General features: G+C 43.3%; 1 protein-coding gene across 1 annotated transcript in view; it reads right to left on the bottom strand.

The window, feature by feature from the left end:
* The window catches only part of ARHGAP20 (Rho GTPase activating protein 20), a 230,983-nt gene that overhangs the window by 96,212 nt on the left and 118,082 nt on the right, over window positions 1-16,689 (bottom strand). The window contains exons 5-6 of the mRNA XM_069759069.1: window positions 9,895-9,936; window positions 2,936-3,020 (exon numbers count right to left, since the gene is read on the bottom strand). Coding sequence (XP_069615170.1) covers window positions 2,936-3,020; window positions 9,895-9,936 — 127 coding nt within the window. The remainder of the gene's footprint in view (window positions 1-2,935; window positions 3,021-9,894; window positions 9,937-16,689) is intronic.

The raw sequence follows: 16,689 nt of genomic DNA, 5'->3' as shown, positions 1-16,689 counted from the left end.
TCATCTACTGTATCTATCTCATATCTATCTATCTGCTCCATATCTATCTGTCTATCTAGCTATCTATCCCATATCTATCTATCTATCTATCTATCTCATATCTATCTATCTATCTCATATCTATCTATCTATCTATCTATCTATCTATCTATCTATCTATCTATCTATCTATCTATCTATCTATCTATCTATCTATCATCTATCCCATATCTATCTATCCCATATCTATCTATCCCATATCTATCTATCTATCTATCTATCTATCTATCTATCTATCTATCTATCTATCTATCTATCTATCTATCCCATATCTATCTATCTATTATCTATCTATCTATCTATCTATCTATCTATCTATCTATCTGCTTCATATCTATCTATCTATCTATCATCTATCTATCTATCTATCTATCTATCTATCTATCTATCTATCTATCTATTATCTATCTATCTTCTATCTATTATATATCTATCTATCATCTATCTATCTATCTATCAAATTCAAATTTTCAAATTCAAATGAGCTTTATTGGCAGGACTAAGTACATGTTAGCATTGCCAAAGCATATGGTAAAAATACGGGGGTGGGGGAGGGGGGGCATATAGAGGTCCAGGGAATATCAAATTCCTTTTAGAGGATAGGGGATGTTTCCAGGGTGGGGTATAGGAGTCCATGACATATCAGGCTCTTTAGTCGGGGGATAGGGATATGTCCAGTGTTGGGGTACGGGAGTCCATGACATATCAGGCTCCTCTTAGTCTGTGGCAGGCACTGACATATTCCGCTGCTACGGCCACTGCACTTTCCTCTTCCCCCAGTATTATCGGCAGTTTCTCTTCCTCCTCCTTGGAGGTGAAGTCTGGGAGGAGATCAGACAGCCTCTTGAAGTGAGTGTCCCTCACTGCGGAGTATTTGGGGCACCTCAGCAGGAAGTGGGCCTCATCCTCCACGGCCTCCTGGGGGCACTGCTGGCAGAGTCTGTTCTCTCGAGGCTTGTAGTTCTGTCGGTGCCGCCCGGATTCGATGAGTAGGCTGTGGGCGCTCAGTCTGTACCGGCTCAGGATCTGTCGATCTTTGGGGTTTTCTAGTTTCTCTAGATATGGGGCCAGTTTGTACTCCCTCTGTAGATTCCGGTATATTGTCAGTTTCTGGGATTTGTTTATGTCGTTCCTCCAGATGCTGAGATATTCCTCTTTGACTTTGTGTACCATTTTCTGGATTTCACCTTTTGTCAGGCCATGGAGGTTGATGGCTTGGTCAGACTGGCTTTGGGTACTTTTCCTTGGGAGGCTTCCTGAGGCTTCCTGGTGTAGGAAGGCTTTGTGATGGTAGGAGCTGGGACTGCTACTTTGTAGATGAGCCTTCAATGACAGCGCCTTCTTCTTTATTGCGATGTGTAGTGGGAATCTGCCCAGCTCTGCTCGGCAGGCGCTATTTGATGTGCTCCGATGGACTTGGAGAAGATGCTTGCAGAACTCTAGGTGGAATATTTCTGTCGGCCCAGCGTCCCACTTTGACCAGTTTGGGTATGAGACTGGGCCCCAGACCTCACTACCGTATAGAAGAATTGGGGCAATGATGGAGTCAAAAAATTTTAGCCATACGGTTACTGGTGCCTTGAGGTGGTACAGACGCCTTCTGATGGCATAGAAGGCTTTGGATGCCTTGTCTTTTAGTGACTCTATGGCTTGCTTGAAGCTCCCTGACTGGCTGAGTTCTAGGCCCAGGTAGGTGTACCTGTTGGTTTCAGTAAGTGGACGGTTGTCTATCATAAAGGTAGGATTGCCAGTGGGTTTCTGCTTTCTTTTCTGGAACACCATGATATTAGTTTTTTTCTCGTTGATTGGCAGTGCCCATGTGCTGCTGAAGGTCTCTAGGATTTTCAGATGATCTTGGAGGCCTTTCTCAGTTGGTGATAACAGCACGAGGTCATCTGCATACAGCAGAAATTTCACCTGGGTGTCATGGAGGGTGAGTCCTGGTGCTGAGGAGGACTCTAGGGCCACTGCCAGCTCGTTGATGTAGATGTTAAAGAGCGTTGGACTGAGGCTGCAGCCCTGTCTCACTCCTCGACTTTGTTGGAAATAGGCTGTCCTCCTTCCGTTGACCTTCACACTGCAACTGTTCTCTGTGTAGGAGCTTCGGATGACATCATATGTTTTGCCTCCTATTCCGCTCCCCAGCAATTTTAGGAATAGTCCTGGGTGCCACACTGAGTCGAAGGCCTTCTTGAAGTCCACAAAACAAGGGTTTATATCTTCCCGTTCTTTGTATTGTGGACGTGGCTCTTGATCTATCTATTATCTATCTATCTATCTATCTTTTCTTTTTTTCTTTCTACATTTGTTTAATACTTACAGCAGTCTAATATTCTGTTTCACCTTTCTAGTATCCAAAATAGTATTTTTAGGTGCAGATAGCAAAGTTAGAAACAATTCTGCCATTGTAAGTACATGATTACTGCGCGGGGTGATTAGCAGCAGCTTTTGCTTGCTCAGCTCCTTCTCTAGTGCTCTCCCTGGCTGTACAGACAAGTACATTATTCAAGGTTGTTCCGCATCAGCTTTTTAGGACACTACCTGGTAGTACAGACACGGAAATATTACAAGATTGTTCAGCTTGGCTTCATCAATCCATAGCTCAGAATTGTCACTAACTTTTTGTCACATATATTTAATTTAAATCCTTTTAATTAGATTTGATTTTTTGATTTTTTTCTTATTTTAATGACATTTAACCTCGCACATAGTGTGCAATGAAAAATGTTAAAAAAATCAAATATTCATCATTACAACATAGAGAAACACAGAAAAATACATGATGTCCTGAGAAAATGCCTGCAGTGAGATATGATCCTGAGAAATATTATCCTAACCGGGGTTACACATGTCAGAATAACTTAGCACAATATAATGTGGTCAACAAAACACTTACATAGGCACAGTTCCCAATATCTTTTGTAATGATCTTCAGAGGGATTACTTTAGGGTGGTCACTTTCTTTTTCTTCTTTGATGTGTCTGAAAGTATAAAGTATAATATTAAGCCAAAAAGTCCAAAATATTCTAGGATGTTGATGTTAATAGAATCTGACAGTAGGTTTTGCTATGTAATCTGAGAGCAGCATGACAGAGAGGCTGAGACTCTGAGTCCAGTGATATGTCACTTACTGGGCTTGTTATAGCTTCAATAAAATCAGTGTTTTATCAGCAGGAGATTATCACTACAGGACTGGTTGTCTCCTGTCATGTAGTCCTCTTTTTCTGTGTAACTCCGCCTCCACCACTGATGGTCAGTTTTCTGCCATAGCACAGTGTACTCAGAAAGCCAATCACAGGAGTGTGGGCTGGGTTATACAGAGCTCAGCATTCAGAGAACTGCTAGATCTACAACAGAAAAAATAGGGATTTTATCAAAACTGTACCAAGCAGCTCAGTAAGTGACACATCCCCGGAATCAGGGTTTCTGTCCCTACTCTCGGATTACATAGCAAAAATCTGCTGACAGATTCCATTTAAGAGAGATCAGAAGCTTTATCTGTTCACCTTAATGGGCCAAACATCATAAAAGATTTCTCAAATTCCAGCTATTCGCACTCTTTTACTCAACGGAAGTCAACATCCTACATTGAATAACTGTCTATTTGCTCCTAAATTCAGGGGCATAGCTACGGAAGCTGCAGCGGGAGCAACTGTACCAGGCCTTGTTCCCTGAGGGGTCCAAACCCCGCTATACCACATAACAAAATTATTATTATTATTATAAATGATGATGGTAGGTTCTGGGTCCAAGTCAAAAATGCAATTCCCCCTTTACCTCCACAAAACATTTTTATTTCTCAAAATGTGTGGCTGTATATTAAAGAGGACCTGTCACTATTATTAATACGTTTTTTTACTTGGTGTAAATGCCACTGTTCTCCTGAATCTGACGCTGTTTTTCTTATGTTCCTGAGCCTCTCCATTCTAGAGGTATGGCTATCTCTTCTTTATGGGTTAATCTAGCCTTGTTAGCCAAGTGGGATGTTCTTAAGCTTTTTTCCACACCCAGTTGACTAAAAAAGAAGGTGTAGCTGTATTTTAAAGAGGACCAATCACTATCATTAATATGTATTTTTTTTTTACTTGGTGTAAATGCCGCTGATCTCCTGAATCTGGCGCTGTTTTTTTTTTGTTTCTGTGACTCTCCATTCCAGAGATATGACCCCCTCTACCGTGTGCATAGATCTCTAGTCTTTTACCCCAAGTGGGTGTGGCCTTCGCCCTTTTCCTATCGGAGTCTTACTGAAGACCACACCCACTTAGTTAACAAGACTAGATTTACATACAGGGATTAGAGAGCCATATCTCAGGAACAGAGAGGGGCAGGAACAAAAGAAAAACATCTCCAGATTCAGGAGAACAGCAGCATTAATGTCAGGTAAAAAAATACAGATTTATGACAAGTGACAGATTTTATTTAAAGAACATGTAAACATTAATTCAAATTTGTCCAAACTTTCCTTTATAATTTGTTTTATTGGACAAATTATACTTCTGATAGATGCAGTTATCACATGCATTTCCTGAACACATGAACACTGCAGCTGGCTGTGTAGAGGATGTGTCAGTCACTGCTGCCAGTGATTGGCTGCAGTGGTCACAAGCGCATCAAGACAGTCTGGAGATCTAGGAAGTGGTAGCGTTGGCACCACTGGCATCAGTTAGGTGAGAACTGTTTGCTTTTTTATTCTATAACATTCTTATCATTTTTTTTTAAATGTAATGGGGCAATAAAGGTATGTCATTGTCAGCTCAAAGATCTTCATCTTTTTTAAATTTCTGGTAGTGTTTTAAAAGATTATTTTTTTTTTGTCTGGTTTTGTGTATAACTTAAATAAAACAATAGACATTTCCGCTGCAGATTCTGGAAATAGAAAAGAAAACGAAAAAAAATAAATACAATTAAAAAAAAAGTGCTTATTTTGCTATTTCAGTTTTGATTTGTAAGGAAAAGACGAAACTGATACTTTTTCGCTTTGACACGACAATAAAAATGCGGACTTCAGTTTTTCAACTCCAACACCACAAATTCCCCAGACTGAAAATAATACCAAAAAGACCACAGGAATCTAACAGCGTCTGCCCGTCCAAGCAGGATCCCGCATCACAATAAAAGCATCCGTCATCTGCCTGACAGGGAGCGATGCAGGCCCGATTTATCCCGAGCACACAGGCTGCAGCATATTGGTACCGCGGCATAAGTCCAGCAAATAAATTCTCCAAGAATGGAGGCTCTTATACGTTACTAGCGGGGCTGGGACTCCCGATTTCCAGAGAAAAAAAAAATCAAATGGCAAAAAAACATTTTAAAAACCAGATCAAATTTTTAATGAGACTTTAGAGTCGAGGAATTTAATGTCCCCTTGTCAACACTTCCTGCCCCTTTGCTCTTTGTTGGACCTCTTAGCAAGCCATCACAGCTCGTCATTCAATTTCTCGCCTGTTCTAGAAAAATGAAAGAAAAGCTAAAGTTTTAAATATTTTTATAAGGGTTTCCCCTTGTTAGATAAGTTCTGATCAGTGGGGTTCTGGATTCCACATCGATCACCCAAACCAGAGGGTAAGAAGTCCTCGACTTATCCTCCATAGAAAGTCTCGATCTCCAGCAATGTGCTCCTGTCCCTTGGTATGAGCAACGGGGAAAGGTCTCAAGACCCGAATCCTCACTGGTCAACACTTCTAAACACTAGTGATAACATATAAAAAAACATTAGATATTAATGATGAGCGAATGTGCTGGGATAAGTTGTTATCCGCCATGCTCGGGTGATAACCGAGTGTCTTTGGCGTGCTCGAATAATATGTTTGAGTCCCCGCGGCTGCAGGTCTCACGGCTGTTCGATAGCCTAATAAACAGACAAACCTTTCATGTGTTGCAGCCGCGGGGCCTCAAACATATTATTCGACCACACCTTATCCAAGCATGTTTGCTCATCACTATTTTTCAAAATTGGGATTCTGATTAATTCTTATAAAGTCAAGTATGAGGATAGTACAATATCTATTTTTTGTGCTGAAAAAGCCCCCTCTGCTTATCCTCGAGTTAGGGTTGCAGAAGATGGATGGGGAGAGACAGCGGGTCACAGAGGCAGTAGAAGTCCTGTGCCCTCTGCTAAAGAGAAATGAATATTAATTTCTCTTTAGTAGTGCGCACAGTGTCAGCCGCAGTAGCCAGCTTCCAGCAGCGGAGGGGTGATCACATGTACCCGCTACTTAAGGGAGTGAATATTCATTTGTCTTTAGCAGCGGGCACACGTGGTCGCCGCGCTGCTGCAACTCCTGACAAAAATGCTGCAAGGGTGCACAGGGACGGTAAGTAGGATGATTTATTTTTTTTATGTTTTTCTGATGGGGACCTTGAATACCAGGATAGGGTTGAAGAGCCATGCATATCAGGATAGGGGATGAGGAGCCATATATACCAGGATAGGGGATGAGGAGCCATGTATACCGGGATAGGGGATGAGGAGCCATATATACCAGGATAGGGGATGAGGAGCCATGCAAACCAGGATAGGGGATGAGGAGCCATGCAGACCAGGATAGGGGATGAGGAGCCATGTATACAAGGATAGGGATCAGGAGCCATGTATACTGGGATAGGGATGAGGAGCCATGCATATCAGGATAGGGGATGACGAGCCATATATACCAGGATAGGGGATGAGGAGCCATGTATACCGGGATAGGGGATGAGGAGCCATATATACCAGGATAGGGGATGAGGAGCCATGCAAACCAGGATAGGGGATGAGGAGCCATGCAGACCAGGATAGGGATGAGGAGCCATGTATACAAGGATAGGGATCAGGAGCCATGTATACTGGGATAGGGATGAGGAGCCATGCATATCAGTATAGGGATGAGGAGCCATGCAGACCAGGATAGGGGATGAGGAGCCATGCAGACCAGGATAGGGGATGAGGAGCCATGCAGACCAGGATAGGGGATGATGGGACAATGCATACCAGGATAGGGGATGAGGAGCCATGCAGACCAGGATAGGGGATGAGGAGCCATGCATATCAGTATAGGGATGAGAAGCCATGCAGACCAGGATAGGGATGAGGAGCCATGCAGACCAGGATAGGGATGAGGAGCCATGCATACCAGGATAGGGATGAGGAGCCATGCATACCAGGATAGGGGATGAGGAGCCATGCATATCAGTATAGGGATGAGAAGCCATGCATACCAGGATAGGGATGAAGAGCCATGCAGACCAGGATAGGGATGAGGAGCCATGCATACCAGGATAGGGATGAGGAGCCATGCATACCAGGATAGGGGATGAGGAGCCATGCATATCAGTATAGGGATGAGGAGCCATGCATATCAGGATAGGGATGAAGAGCCATGCAGACCAGGATAGGGATGAGAAGCCATGCAGACCAGGATAGGGATGAGGAGCCATGCATATCAGTATAGGGATGAGAAGCCATGCATATCAGTATAGGGATGAGAAGCCATGCATATCAGTATAGGGATGAGAAGCCATGCAGACCAGGATAGGGATGAAGAGCCATGCAGACCAGGATAGGGATGAGAAGCCATGCAGACCAGGATAGGGATGAGGAGCCATGCACACCAGGATAGGGATGAGGAGCCATGAATACAAGGATAGGGATGAGGAGCCATGAATACAAGGATAGGGATGAGGAGCCATGAATACAAGGATAGGGATGAGGAGCCATGAATACAAGGATAGGGATGAGGAGCCATGCAAACCAGGATAGGGATGAGGAGCCATGCAAACCAGGATAGGGATGAGGAGCCATGCATATCAGTATAGGGATGAGAAGCCATGCATATCAGGATAGGGATGAAGAGCCATGCAGACCAGGATAGGGATGAGAAGCCATGCAGACCAGGATAGGGATGAGAAGCGATGCATATCAGTATAGGGATGAGAAGCCATGCATATCAGTATAGGGATGAGAAGCCATGCATATCAGTATAGGGATGAGAAGCCATGCAGACCAGGATAGGGATGAGAAGCCATGCATATCAGTATAGGGATGAGAAGCCATGCATATCAGTATAGGGATGAGAAGCCATGCATATCAGTATAGGGATGAGAAGCCATGCAGACTAGGATAGGGATGAGAAGCCATGCAGACCAGGATAGGGATGAGGAGCCATGCAGACCAGGATAGGGATGAGGAGCCATGCAGACCAGGATAGGGATGAGGAGCCATGCAGACCAGGATAGGGATGAGGAGCCATGCAGACCAGGATAGGGATGAGGAGCCATGCATATCAGTATAGGGATGAGAAGCCATGCATATCAGTATAGGGATGAGAAGCCATGCAGACTAGGATAGGGATGAGAAGCCATGCAGACCAGGATAGGGATGAGGAGCCATGCAGACCAGGATAGGGATGAGGAGCCATGCAGACCAGGATAGGGATGAGGAGCCATGCATATCAGTATAGGGATGAGAAGCCATGCACACCAGGATAGGGATGAGGAGCCATGAATACAAGGATAGGGATGAGGAGCCATGAATACAAGGATAGGGATGAGGAGCCATGCAAACCAGGATAGGGATGAGGAGCCATGTATATCAGGAGACACAGGGGAGCTAGTTCTGATATAAACAGATTATTTCCTACTGATTAAACACTCATTGTATTGACACAACAGCACACAAACTAATAAAAGATACATCAATGAAATCAAGGTCGCTGCCCCTACCTCACGGTGCCCTCAGATTACATAGAAAAAACCTGTTGACAGATTCCCTTTAAAGCAATTGGGTTTCATTAAAAATGTTGCAACATTTTGGCTTTCCCAATCTTTACCCCCTTTTGTTTCCCAGTATGTTGCCGGCTGTAGAGTGAGTTAACAGAGAACTAGTCAGTGAATGCATTTGGTAACTCTTAAGGTACCGTCACACTCAGCGACGCTGCAGCGATATAGACAACGAGCCGACCTAAACTAGATCGCTGCAGCGTCGCTGTTAGGTTGCTGTAGAGACGTCAAACACAGGAGCTCCAGAACGATGCAGGAGCGATCCAGTGACGTAACGGCGACTCACTTCTCGTTCTCGCTGGTTGTTCGCTCCATGAAAAAACATTGCTGGCATCGTTGCTTTTGCTGTCAAACATGACGATACACGCCGACCTGACGACCAATAAAGTTCTGGCCTTCTAGCTCCGACCAGCGATGGCACAGCGGGATCCAGATCGCTGCTGCGTGTCAAACACAATGATATCGCTATCCAGGACGCTGCAACGTCACGGATCGTTGTCGTTCTCGTTGTAAAGTTGCTGAGTGTGACGGTACCTTAATCTATCATTTTCAGACCCCTTCAGTGTTGATTTATGATCATAAAATACATCAAAACTGAGCAGAACATTCATGGGGTTTTTTATTCGATTGAAAGGAGCTCAGAAAGAGACAGATAAAAGCGTTAAATTCTTGCCAGAAAGAGACATTGACAGATTCTCAATTAACTAATTATGCAGCCATCAACGAGCCGGGAAGCAAAAAAACTAAAACCAAACATTTAAAATAAAACCAAATTGCAAAAGTGATTACATTTTATTAAAAATAATATACCTATCATGGAGGTTTCTGTACAAGTCACAACAATTCTTTTGGTCACTATGTATAAACCTAAACCTTATGCATTTGATATGAAGTTGAGTTCACTCTATTGCTTACTGTTATCAGCCATGTTAGGATGAAGAGTGACTATCTGTGGCAATGGATGACTGGAATTGGAGTCTTGCCTTTATCCAAAGCCAAAGACCTTCAGACTAGATACATATATACTGTATGCTATTAGGGTTAGGGATCCTCTGGAACGTACGTGAGAAAGAATAAAATATAAAAGAATCTTTTCACCTTTCGAAAAGGATCAGCCATTTGTCCTTCTCGTCTGGAGTGCTATAAGAAAGAAGAAAACAAGTTGTAAGTTATTATATGAGAGATTAGTGACGATTTCAGTAGGACAGGAACCTGCAGTAAGTGACCACATAGATGAGCTGGTGGTGGCAGTAGGACAGTGTGAGGGTTCCCCGTGAAGGCCTCTTCACTAACCTCAAAGGCCAGTGTAGAGCAACGCCATGAAGAGTGCCACAGGTGCCGTTTTTTTTAGCACCAGCCCACATGTTGTTCGTGCAACTGTGAGCAGCCTGTGTGGCCTAAATGTGCTACCATGGCCTGCAGCATCACCAAACTTGTCTCCCATCGAGCACAACTGAGATGTCATTGGTCGGCAACCGCACAGGAAGCTGCCAGCAGTGGATCTTGATGATGGGTCCAAGTGCACTCAGAGCAGCAGAACATTCCTCAGACAACAATTAACAATCTCACTTATAGCAGGCAAGGTGTGTAAGTTTGGGGAATTCTGAGCATGGTGCTCATACTTGGTACTGAATAAATCACAATGTTTTTAAAATGTAATTTATTAAATATATCCTTCATAATCTGCATATCATTATCAAGTCCATCCATTCTGTGATCTCATATTTCACAACTTTTACTTCCTGGTAGCAATTTCATTTTGAGAGCTATATCTATAATGTGTGTCTATATATATATGTAGTATATTGCACAGCGACGTAGTATACAGCACAGAGCCATGTAGTATACAGCACAGTCACGTAGTATATTGGCCAGTCACGTATGTAACAGGTTAAAAAAGACTTAAAATAAAAAATAAACATATACTACCTTCCTTGTAGTCCTGGCACCTGTGTGCGGTGCACGCGGCAGCTTCCGGTCCCAGGGTTGGTATGAGCGCAGGACCTGTGATGACGTCGCGGTCACATGACCGTGACGTCCTGGCAGTCCTTCTCGCATACCATCCTTGGCACCGGAACCTGCCGCTTGCACTGCCGAGGACAGGGCGCGACGTTGGAGGGTGAGAATAACGTTTTTTTTATTATTATTATTATTTGTAACATCAGATATTTTTACTATTGATGCTGCATACGGAGCATCAATAGTAAAAAGTTGGTCACACAGGGTTAATAGCTGCGTTAATGGAGTACGTTACACCACGGTCCATTAACGCTGGCATTAACCCTGTGTGAGGGCTGACTGGAGGGGAGTTTGGAGCGGGCACTGACTGCGGGGAGGAAGGAGCGGCCATTTTGCCGGTGGACTGTGCCCGTCGCTGATTGGTTGTGGCAATGGTCGTGACTTGGATTTCCATGACAGACAGAGGCCACGACCAATGAATGTCTGTGACAGACAAACAGACAGAAGGACAGACAGAAAGACGGATCCTTAGACAACTATATAGTAGCTTGTTATACATTTTTTATAGCGCCATTTATTCTATGGCGCTTTACATGTGAAAAGGGGGCAAATATAGACAAATTTGACATATTCACTGGACTCAGCTAATTTGAACAATTTGTTATTCGATTTGGGTGAATTACTAAAAATGCCCGCCGCTAACTTAATACAATGCAGAGGATTGCATCATCCAGAGAGGACTCACATAACCTCTGGCACGATCAGGCGGGCTTGTAAATAATGTCTTGCAGCTATCACATAGTATATCACAGCCTATCATAGGCTGTATAAAAGCAGAGGCAGGGAATGCAGTGCAGCAAAAATTGGGGGGTAATTCTGTTTAGTGATTCCTTCAGAATAGGTCATCAGTATCCAATCAGTGGGATCCAACCCTTGCATCAATCAGCTGTTACTAGCTCCACCAGAGCTCCATTCACAGGATATGCAACATTCTTGGGTACTGCAGCTCTGCTCCCATTTACTTCAATAAAGCTGAACTGCAGTACAAGACAGTTATAGATGAGCGGATCATGCAAAATTTGAATTCACCTATTCGAGCGGATTTTCCTGGGAAATTCAATTATCGCAGAAATTATTCTCCATGGATTTAACGTCCCTTATTATGGAGAGACCACAGAGCATAATAAGCGTAATATATAAAAAATCCTTGTACTCACCTCATCGCTCACCTGTTCTGCCCCTCCACTTTTCACAATCACCCATCTGGTCCTCATCACATCTTCAGATTGTCATCACTCATGCAGAAATCCCTTGGCCTTTCATGGGGGACTGAGACTTCTGGCTTTGATGAGGCCCAGGAGGCTTCTCCGCAAACGCAGACTTTGTGATCTTGGACAGAATCCTAACGGCTTTCATCAAACCTGGAAGTCCCAGCCCAGAGAGGCCCGAGGATTTCAGCACGAGTGGCAACGATCTGAAGATCTGGCGAGGATTAGATGGGTGATGGTGAGGAGCGGACAGGCCAGAAAGTAGAGTGGTGAGGTGAGTGTAAGGATTTTATTAATTTTTTTAACCTTCTGATGGCCCTTTAAAGTTCAGAAAAATGTCATCCAGCTGTGATCATTTTGCTGAATTTGCACAGGAGCAAATTTGAAAAAAAATCCCTTTTTGATGAATGCAGATTTTTGTAAAATTCCGGTATAATTCCAATCTACTTGGGATTTATTTTCTCCTCTCTGCAGACATCCCATGGACAGGAGTGATGCTGTTTTTAGAAGAAAGCAGCCAAGTTGTTCTAGTCATGTGCAATCCTCTTAGAGGCTGGCATAGATTAGATACAGAGGAGGAAATAAGTATTTGATCCCTTGATGATTTTATAAGTTTGCCCACTGACAAAGACATGAACAATCTAGAAATCTTAAGTGTAGGTTAATTTTAACATTGAGAGATAGAATATCAAAAATAAAATCCAGAAAATCACATTGTATAAATTATATAAATTTATTTGCATTTTGCAGTGAGAAATACGTATTGGATTCTGCTGGCCAACAAGACTTAATACTTGGTGGCAAAACCCTTGTTGGCAAGCACAGCAGTCAGATGTTTTTGTAGTTGATGATGAGGTTTGCGCACATGTCAGGAGGAATTTTGGTCCACTCCTCTTTGCAGATCATCTCCAAATCATTAAGGTTTTGAGGCTGTCGCTTAGCAACTTGCAGCTTCAACTCCCTCCATATGTTTTCTATGGGACTAAGGTCTGGATACTGGCTTGGCCACTCTATGACCTTAATGTTTTCTTTTTGAGTCGCTCTTTTGTTGCCTTGGCTGTATGTTTTGGGTCATTGTCTTGCTGGAAGACCCAGCCACGACCCATTTTTAATGTCCTGCGGTGGGAAGGATGTCGGCACTCAGGATTTTACGGTACATAGCTCCATTTATTCTCCCATTGATGCGGTGAAGTAGTCCTGTGCCCTTAGCAAAGAAACACTCACAAAACACAATGTTTCCACTTCCATGCTTGACAGTGGGGATGGTGTTCTTTGGGTCATAGGCAGCATTTCTCTTCCTCCAAACACGGCGAGTTGAGTTAATGCCAAAGACCTCAATAATTTTTGTCCACGGCACCTTCTCCCAATCACTCACGGAATCATCCAGGTGTTCATTGGCAAACTTCAGACGGACCTGCACATGTGCCTTCTTGAGCAGGGGAACCTTGCGGGCACTGCAGGACTTTAAATCTTTACAGCGTAATGTGTTAGCAATGATTTTCTTGGTGACTGTGATCCCAGCTGCCTTGAGATCATTAACAAGTTCCCCCCATGTAGTTTTGGACTGATCTCTTGCCTTCCTCATGATCAAGGATACCCCACAAGGTGAGATTTTGCATGGTGCCCCAGATCGATGTTGATTGACAGTCATTTTGTATTTCTTCCATTTGTTTACTATTTCACCAACGGTTGTCTACTTCTCACCCAGCATCTTACTTATAGTTTTGTAGCCCATTCCAGCTTTGTGCAGGTCTATGATGTCCTTTACATCCTTATAACGCTCTTTGGTCTTGCCCATGTTGTAGAGGTTACAGTCTGACTGATTAATTGAGTCTGTGGACAGGAGTCTTTTATAAAGGTGACTATGTAAGACAGCTGTCTTTATTACAGGTAACGAGTAGTGTTGAGCGATACCGTCCGATACTTGAAAGTATCGGTATCGGATAGTATCGGCCGATACCCGAAAAATATCGGATATCGCCGATACCGATATCCGATACCAATACAAGTCAATGGGACATCAAGTATCGGAAGGTATTCTCATGGATCCCAGGGTCTGAAGGAGAGGAAACTCTCCTTCAGGCCCTGGGATCCATATTAAAGTGTAAAATAAAGAATTAAAATAAAAAATATTGTTATATTCACCTCTCCGGCGGCCCCTGGACATCAGCGGGAGGATCCGGCGTCCGGCACGGCTTCTTTCTTCAAAATGCGCGCCTTCAGGACCTGTGGAATGACGTCCCGGCTTCTGATTGGTCGCGTGCCGCCCATGTGACCGCCACGCGACCAATCAGAAGCCGCGACGTCATTCCTCAGGTCCTAAAAGGCGCTTATTCTAGGACTTTAGCTGAGGAATGACGTCGCGGCTTCTGATTGGTCGCGTGGCGGTCACATGGGCGGCACGCGACCAATCAGAAGCCGGGACGTCATTCCACAGGTCCTGAAGGCGCGCATTTTGAAGAAAGAAGCCGTGCCGGACGCCGGATCCTCCCGCTGATGTCCAGGGGCCGCCGGAGAGGTGAATATAACAATATTTTTTATTTTAATTCTTTATTTTACACTTCCGATACCGATACCCGATATCACAAAAATATCGGATCTCGGTATCGGAATTCCGATACCGCAAGTATCGGCCGATACCCGATACTTGCGGTATCGGAATGCTCAACACTAGTAACGAGTTGATTAGGAGCGTCTAACTGGTCTGTAGGAGCCAGAACTCTTAATGGTTGGTAGGGGATCAAATACTTATTTCTCACTGCAAAATGCAAATAAATTTATATAATTTACAAACTTACAAAATCAGCAAGGGATCAAATATTTATTTCCTTCAATGTATATACTGATATACTAGTGACTAAATGTAATCCTGACCATACGTATGTTGTCTTATGAGAGATCACGTATTTCATTTTTCTTTTAAATATTTTTAAATATTTATCTTTTTTTTTAGAATTTTATGGCACAATATTCAGTCATATAATAATATCCAGTAATAGTTAATAATAATGAAATGGCGTGTTCTATTCAAATTGTGATTTTTTTTCCACCCTCCAAATCCAATGCTTACTGAGATTCCTGGATACTTCATCCTCATTATTGACCACGTTTTGGGCTTTAATCATTTGCAGCACTTTGGATGAACTCTCACCCAGCCATAAAACTGAGATTGACAAACCATATGTGCTATTTTTTCACTTTTTCTAAAGGGTGTTTTAGGACAACCCTTTCAAAGAGTTTTTACACGTACTATATGTTTGCCTAATATATTAGTTAATGATGTAATACATATGAAAATATGCAAAAATGTTTAGAAAAAGTTACAAACTTGTGGCAGCACATGCACTGTGTGCAGAATTATTAGGCAAGTTGTAATTTGATCACATGATACTTTTTATACGTGTTGTCCTACTCCAAGCTGTTCAGGCTTGAGAGCCAACTACCAATTAAGTAAATCAGGTGATGTGCATCTCTGTAATGAGGAGGGGTGTTGTCTAATGACATCAAAACCCTATATAAGGTGTGCTTAATTATTAGGCAACTTCCTTTCCTTTGGCAAAATGGGTCAGAAGAGAGATTTAATGGGCTCTGAAAAGTCCAAAATTGTGGGATGTGTTGCAGAGGGATGCAGCAGTCTTGAAATTGCCAAACTTTTGAAGCGTGATCACCGAACAATCAAGCATTTCATGGCAAATAGCCAACAGGGTCACCAGAAGCGTGTTGGGCAAAAAAGGCGCAAAATTACTGTCCATGAATTGAGGAAAATCAAGCGTGAAGCTGCCTAGATGACATTTGCCATCAGTTTTGCCATATTTCAGAGCTGCAACGTTACTGGAGTAACAAAAAGCACAAGGTGTGCGATACTCAGGGACATGGCCAAGGTAAGGAGGGCTGAAAAACTACCACCTTTGAACAAGAAAGATAAGATAAAACGTCAAGACTGGGCCAAGAAATATCTTAAGACTGACTTTTCAAAGGTTTTATGGACTGATGAAATGAAAGTGACTCTTGATGGCCCAGATGGATGGGCCAGAGGCTGGATCAGTAAAGGGCAGAGAGCTCCACTCTGACTCAGACGCCAGCAAGGTGGAGGTGGGATACTGGTATGGGCTGGTATCATCAAATATGAACTTGTGGGACCTTTTCGGGTTGAGGATGGAGTGAAGCTCAACTCCCAGACCTACTGCCAGTTTCTGGAAGACAACTTCTTCAAGCAGTGGTACAGGAAGAAGTCGCTATCGTTCAAGAAAAACATGATTTTCATGCAGGACAATGCTCCATCACATGCCTCCAACTACTCCACAGCGTGGCTGGCCAGTAAGGGCCTCAAAAAAGAAAAAATGATGACATGGCCCCCTTGTTCACCCGATCTGAACCCCATAGAGAACCTGTGGTCCCTCATAAAATGTGAGATCTACCTCTCGGAACAGTGTCTGGGAGGCCGTGGTGGCTGCTGCACGCAATGTTCATCGTAAACAGATCAAGCAACTGACAGAATCTATGGATGGAAGGCTGCTGAGTGTCATCATAAAGAAAGGGGGCTATATTGGTCACGCATTTTTGGGGGTTTTGTATTTGCATGTCAGAAATGTTTATTTCTAAATTTTGTGCAGTTATATTGGTTAACCTAGTGAAAATAAACAAGTGAGATGGGAATATATTTGGA

The sequence above is a fragment of the Ranitomeya imitator genome, chromosome 3 (genome assembly GCF_032444005.1).
Source record: "Ranitomeya imitator isolate aRanImi1 chromosome 3, aRanImi1.pri, whole genome shotgun sequence".
Taxonomy (NCBI): domain Eukaryota; kingdom Metazoa; phylum Chordata; class Amphibia; order Anura; family Dendrobatidae; genus Ranitomeya; species Ranitomeya imitator.
The sequence above is the reverse complement of the archived record's forward strand: the minus strand, read 5'-3'. Positions and strand labels throughout refer to the sequence as shown.